The sequence below is a fragment of the Parasteatoda tepidariorum genome, chromosome 1 (assembly GCF_982258835.1).
Source record: "Parasteatoda tepidariorum strain Cologne lab strain chromosome 1, Ptep-v5.0, whole genome shotgun sequence".
NCBI classification, from domain to species: domain Eukaryota; kingdom Metazoa; phylum Arthropoda; class Arachnida; order Araneae; family Theridiidae; genus Parasteatoda; species Parasteatoda tepidariorum.
Genome location: NC_141755.1, coordinates 81,696,621 through 81,702,718, shown reverse-complemented (window position 1 = coordinate 81,702,718; position 6,098 = coordinate 81,696,621). Strand labels below are relative to the sequence as shown.

Below are 6,098 nucleotides of genomic sequence, written 5' to 3'. Positions count from 1 at the left end.
CATTAAAAAGAAGCTTATTGAAAGCATATTCAGCAATTTTTTTTCCGTTATGTAATAAAAACTGTATAATCAACATGAACGTGATAGCACAGGTGGACTACGCCACCAAATTAGCATTTCCAAAGTTAGCAGAAGTTCGCTCACAAGTTCTCCATCCTTATTTCTACAAGTATTGTTGAGGTTTCTGAACTGGAAGTTTTTTACAGTGTGGGGTAGTTGGCCCCAAGCCAAACCCCCAAACTGAAGGACCAGGGTGTTCCTCTTTGTCTGGTGTCCCCCCTCAGACCTGTCCAGCTTGGGTGACCCCTGCCAGTAGCTAAGCTATCGCCGGCATAGCTCTCGGGGTCGACAACGCACACAAATCACACCACCACGTTAAGGTGGGAACACCGACGGGTGGTGATGAGCGAACTTCATCACGTGCTTAAAGTTTGGAAATGCTACTTTCAAAATTTGCTTGAAGCAAAATATGAGACTCTCAACTTGGAGAACAGCCCAGACGAACTGAACCCAGTTCAACGCGTAGACATCCCCCCACCATCTCTGGAAGAGGTTGTCCTAGCTATTAAAAAACTTAACAACAATAGGTCGGCTGGTCCCGACTGTATACCATCTGAGCTACTAAAAACTGATGAACCAGAGCTTCTTAGCACGATCTATAATATCATGGTTAAAATTTGGGATACGGAGAAATTGCCCATTGAATGGGAAGAAGGCTCCATTTGCCCCATATATAAGAAAGGAGACCAACTTGAATGTCGTAACTATAGGGGCATTACACTCCTCAATACGGCATATAAAATATTCTTCAACTTGCTTTTTGCAAGACTGCTCCCTTTTACCGACAAAATAATTGGAGTCTACCAATGTGGTTTTAGATCACAAAGATCTACTATAGATCAAATTCACACCATAAAACAAATTTTAGAAAAAAACTAAGGAATATAATATCAAAACTTTTCATTTATTTATAGACTTTAAAGCTGCTTACGACAGCATAAAGAGAGATAAACTACTGGAAGCAATGGCCGAATTTGGGATCCCTACTAAACTCATTAACATAACCAGAGCTACACTAAGTAATATAAGATGCAGGGTTAAAATCAATTATCTGAACCATTTTCTACAGAGAGAGGCCTGCGTCAAGGGGATTCCCTCACCTGTCTACTCTTTAATCTAGCTCTGGAGAAATGTATCAGAGATAGTGGATTAGACCGAAAAGTCATCCTTTGGAATAGATTACTTCAATTACTGGCATATGCCGATGACATCGATGTCATAGGAAGGTCAGAGAGAGCTGTGAGAGAGGCCTTTCTGGCTCTTGAAACTTCTGCCACAAATATGAGCCTTACCATCAATGAAGATAAAACTAAATTTATGAAATCTCCAGCCACAACTGTAAATCATGATCTTTTATTCATAAATGGTTACACATTTGAAAAGGTTTAATGAATTCAAATACCTTGGAATAATGATCAATGACTAAAATAGCATAAAAACAGAAGTAGACAACAGAATAAAAATGGCAAACAAGTGTTTCTTTGGACTAAGAAAATAATTAAGATCAAGCCTATTCAGTCGAAAAGCTAAAATTAAAATTTATGCAAGTGAAACATGGACACTAAACGCAGACACTCGGCGTACTCTTGGTGTTTTTGAAAGTAAAATCCTTCGAATTATTTATGGCCCAGTACAAGAAAGAGGTTGTTGGCGAATCAGATACAACTTTGAATTATATAGACTCTATGGACAGCCACAGATAGTGCAGGTCATCCGAAGCAATGGATTAATATGGCTTGGCCATATCTGGAGAGATCCAGAAAATAATGCAGTCCGAATCGCCTCCTTTAAAAATCCTTCGGGATATCGGGCTAGAGGAGGACCTCCAACTAGATGGCTGGATGACACTGGTAAAGATCTAAAAGTAATAAAGATAAACAACTGGAAAAAAGTCACCATGGACAGGAGGCGTTGGAGGCTACGTGTGGTTGAGGCAGCCAAGGCCTGTAAGGGGCTGTCGTGCTGAAGAAGAAGAAGAAAGTTAACTGAAACAACGTGTTTTGTTTTATTTATAGTCATGCTTGAAAAAGTTGTTCTAATAAAACTGGGGTGAAACAGCCAAACTATTAAATAGTGATTACTGAAATGTAAAATTCATTTATCATAATAATACTTTATTTAAAATATGGAAAACTGAAAAAAAATATACACAGCAATGGTTGCAAAAACGATTAATAAACAACGTGAATTTATAATGAAACCGTCGAAATCACAGCGCATCGAAAAGTAATATTTGAATAGTGACACGACCCACCCTATTTGTTTAGGGTTTATGTCAACATCAAGATCATACAACTGGATTGATGCATGATTACAACTTCAATCAAAGATCGCCACAAGGGACAAAATGATACAAAATGCGGCCAAACAAACAAACTATATAAAATAGGTCAAAGGACCCTTATAGTGTTAGCTGATTATAGGGTAGGAGGTCCAAGGACCCTTATAACCAAAAAGTTATATCCAAAATTTGAAACCTGCATGTTGTAATTTAATTTAAATTTACTTCTTTTAAAAATCTGTAACAAACAGTCGTTACTCAAAGTTGTAATTCGCGTGTCTTAATAACATCATATTGATTAATACATATCGGAATTAGTCTCAAATGTATTGTATTAAGATTTTCGGAATTTAAAAAAAAAAAAAAAAAAAAAAAAAATACACTTGGAAATGGCCGAAAAACTGGTAAATAACTGCTGGAGAAAAAAAAAGCGATTGTCAAACGACGATGGAATTATCGTCAATCGAGTGCGGCAAAAAGTTAAAACTCAAATAACAAACTTGTGTGTAGTAATAAAATCGCATTAAAAATATTGGGCTATGAGAAAGCTTGTGGTAATAACCAAAAAAAAAAAAAAAAACAATGTATAATTACAAAAAGGAAAAAAAAAGAGCTCTTTGAAATCTGCACTAGATATATTTACAAGGATCAAGGATATTGGCTAGAAATTACCTTTTTTCCCTCCTCCTTTCTTAATATAATTTTTTTTTACCACCGTCGGTAAACAGCGGGCCCAATTTTTGAATTTACGGCTATCAATGTTCAATTCCTTTTCCTTGTAATTTTTAACCCAATCCAGTTGGTAGGGGCACTCCTGGAGCAAGTACTGGCCCAATTTTTGAATTTACGACTATCAATGTTCAATTCCTTTTCCTTGTAATTTTTAACCCAATCCAGTTGGTAGGGGCACTCCTGGAGCAAGTACTGGCCCAATTTTTGAATTTACGACTATCAATGTTCAATTCCTTTTCCTTGTAATTTTTAACCCAATCCAGTTGGTAGGGGCACTCCTGGAGCAAGTACTGGCTGGAAGTTGCCTTCGTGTACTTTCTGATGGAATTAAATCCCATTTACGTTACATGGAGAAGAAAACCATGAAAACCTCCCACGGTCAGCCTGATAGCACGGGGAATCTGACCCGTGATCCGTCTCCTTGCAATAAATAAATATTAACCATAATTTCTTTTAAAAAAGTAAATATTGGGAAACTTCATAAAAATAATTTAAAAACCGGTTATTTTTAAAATTAAGACTATTCGACAATTTGAGAGTGCAATGACGCCCGTTGTTTACTAATCGTCTTTGTAAAGTTTTCCGCTTCAGCTATCTAGTAACCTATAGAAATAAGTGTTATTAACAAATAGAATAACTTCTCATTTATTATTTTTTATTGTATCACACATTCGTTATTCCTAAGTTTTTTTTTCGTTTTTTTTTGGCTATGGTTATTTTTTAAATCCAAGTAATCGTTAATTTTATTACGATAAACATATTAACGAAATGCTATAACAAAAGGGCAGAGACGCATTTATGGAAAGAAGTGCCTATGACAAGTCTCGTACAGGAGCCCTTTCTAAAATATTTATATTCTCTTTCTATTTATATTCTATTTGCATTCTCTTTTTATGCAATACGAAATAAAAGCATTGTAGCCCTTTTGGCAATAATGCAAAAAGATTGCATTGTATTTTTTTTTAAATAGATTAATAAATAAATAAAAATTAACTATAACAATAAAGTTATCTCTCTTTAATTGTATGGCATTCACGTGTATTCGAAATCATCATTGGTTAGAAATAAAAAGGACTGTTTCATCATATTTATAGACGATTCTATTGTTTTTCATTAATTAAGCACAATTATATTTTAAAGTTTCACAAATATAATTTGGCAACAAAAATACGTTCATACAGCAAATGTAGCTCAAGGTTAAAGAAGAACTATAACATAACTGGATGATTACCCAATATTTTCAAAATTAAAACTGAAGGAAATTGATTTTTTTAAAAATAATCATATGTTGCTGACATCAAAACAGTAAAATCATCGCGACATAATAAATTCATTAAAGATCACAGCGTAAATAATTACGATTTGTTATGTAAATTATAAACAAAATGGTTACAACTAAATGATGTATTTCGGTTAGTTTATTTAATGTTCAATGAAAAAAAAAAAAAAAAACGATGCTCTGAATATAATTAAGTTTTACAAACATTACATAATAACAGATAATAATAAACACATAATTACATACAAAACTTTAATCTAAATAACGGCAGCAATACATTCTTTAATGAGAAGTAAATTAGAGGAAGTTGACGTTGCAGTTTAAGAATATCTTGAAATAATTAATTTGCTTATTGGGAAACAATGGCAAGCTACATTTTAAAAAATTTTAAATTCCTTTTAAATAAAATATGTGGTTAAAAGACTTTTTGTAAAAGGATTTTGATTGAAATTAAATGTGAATTGCTTAGAAAAGTTTCCAAAATTAAAAATATTTTTATTGGAATGTATCAAAAAGTTAGTAAAAAGAGTAATAATTATAATTATTACAAGCTAAGCATTATTCTTCAAATTACGATTTTATAATTAAAATTTGGTTTTTGCCAAAATCGTAGTATATATAACAGCCGGGAAAAAAAGCTATTTTTTATTACTTGTTTATTTTAGTATTTATCGTGAATGTATTCATAAATATTAAAGAATTATATTTAATTTTAATTTGCCTAACTTGAAAGCATCAAAACGGAAAAAGGGTCTAGTGCATAAATGTAGAAACGTGTATGAGTTTTTATCACACATAACAGGTAGGTTGTTTAAAAAAAGTTGGTATGTGGAATAATTTTTTTTCGTTCTTGTTTCCACTTTCTTTTTAATGCTGAATCTAATATACCAACCTAAGGAGATTTCCTACGCCTTTCGAGTTAAGCAAAGGCACGGTTAACAAATTGCGAAATACATATAATCAAAAGTATTAAAAAAAAGTGGAAGGATAAAATTGTTTAATGCTCGTCACCCACTTTGTTTTTACGATTAGCAGTTCCCTGTCATACTTCACTCCTCCTTTTACGAAAAGAGTCCCTCAAAAGACCTCGATGTCTTCTTTTCGAGCCCAGATGAAAAGGTTAAATGTTGTATTATTTTTTTAATTCTGCCCTAATTTAAAAAAAAAACAACATTTAATAAAATTTTTAAGTAAAACAAATCGTTGATGTTAATTGAATTTGAGCATTTTTGAAATAATGCGCCTATGGCATTCGCCATACTTGCCATACCCTGGATACGCCGCTGAAAAAGGATATACTAATTAAATATTTTACAAACAAAAGGATTTTTTTTCTTTTGAAAAATATCGGAAGAGGAAAAAAAAAAAAAAACAAAGGTGAATGAGACCCTCCTTACACTTCTTCTTCTCAGGCACTACAGCCGGTCACCGGCCAAGGCCGTCTCAGTCAGTTTACCCTGTCTAGATCTATTCGATGCTATATTTTTCCATCTATTAACTTCCAAGTTCTTTAACCACTTCTCTACTCTATATAACCATCTTCTTCTAGGTCTTCCTCTTTTTCTTTTTCCCTCTAGTGTTTGGATGGTTACTTCTTTTTAAATAGGATTTTCATTGCTATATCGAAATACATGTCCTAGTCACCTTAAAGTCTGGTTTCTTAGGACAAGCGCCTTATCTGGGCGTGAGCGGGACGTCAACGTCCCGCTGACGCCAACAAAATACTGGTTTGTTAGCTCAAGGCCT

The 6,098-nt window shown here is 33.6% G+C and overlaps 1 protein-coding gene across 1 annotated transcript; it reads left to right on the top strand.

The window, feature by feature from the left end:
• The first annotated feature begins 402 nt into the window (after positions 1-402).
• LOC147816566 (uncharacterized) lies at positions 403-1,449 on the top strand. The gene is made up of 3 exons (XM_087156842.1): positions 403-760; positions 975-1,079; positions 1,130-1,449. Exons 1-3 carry the CDS (start codon positions 403-405, stop codon positions 1,447-1,449), a joined length of 783 nt encoding a protein of 260 aa, XP_087012968.1.
• The last annotated feature ends 4,649 nt before the right edge of the window (positions 1,450-6,098 follow it).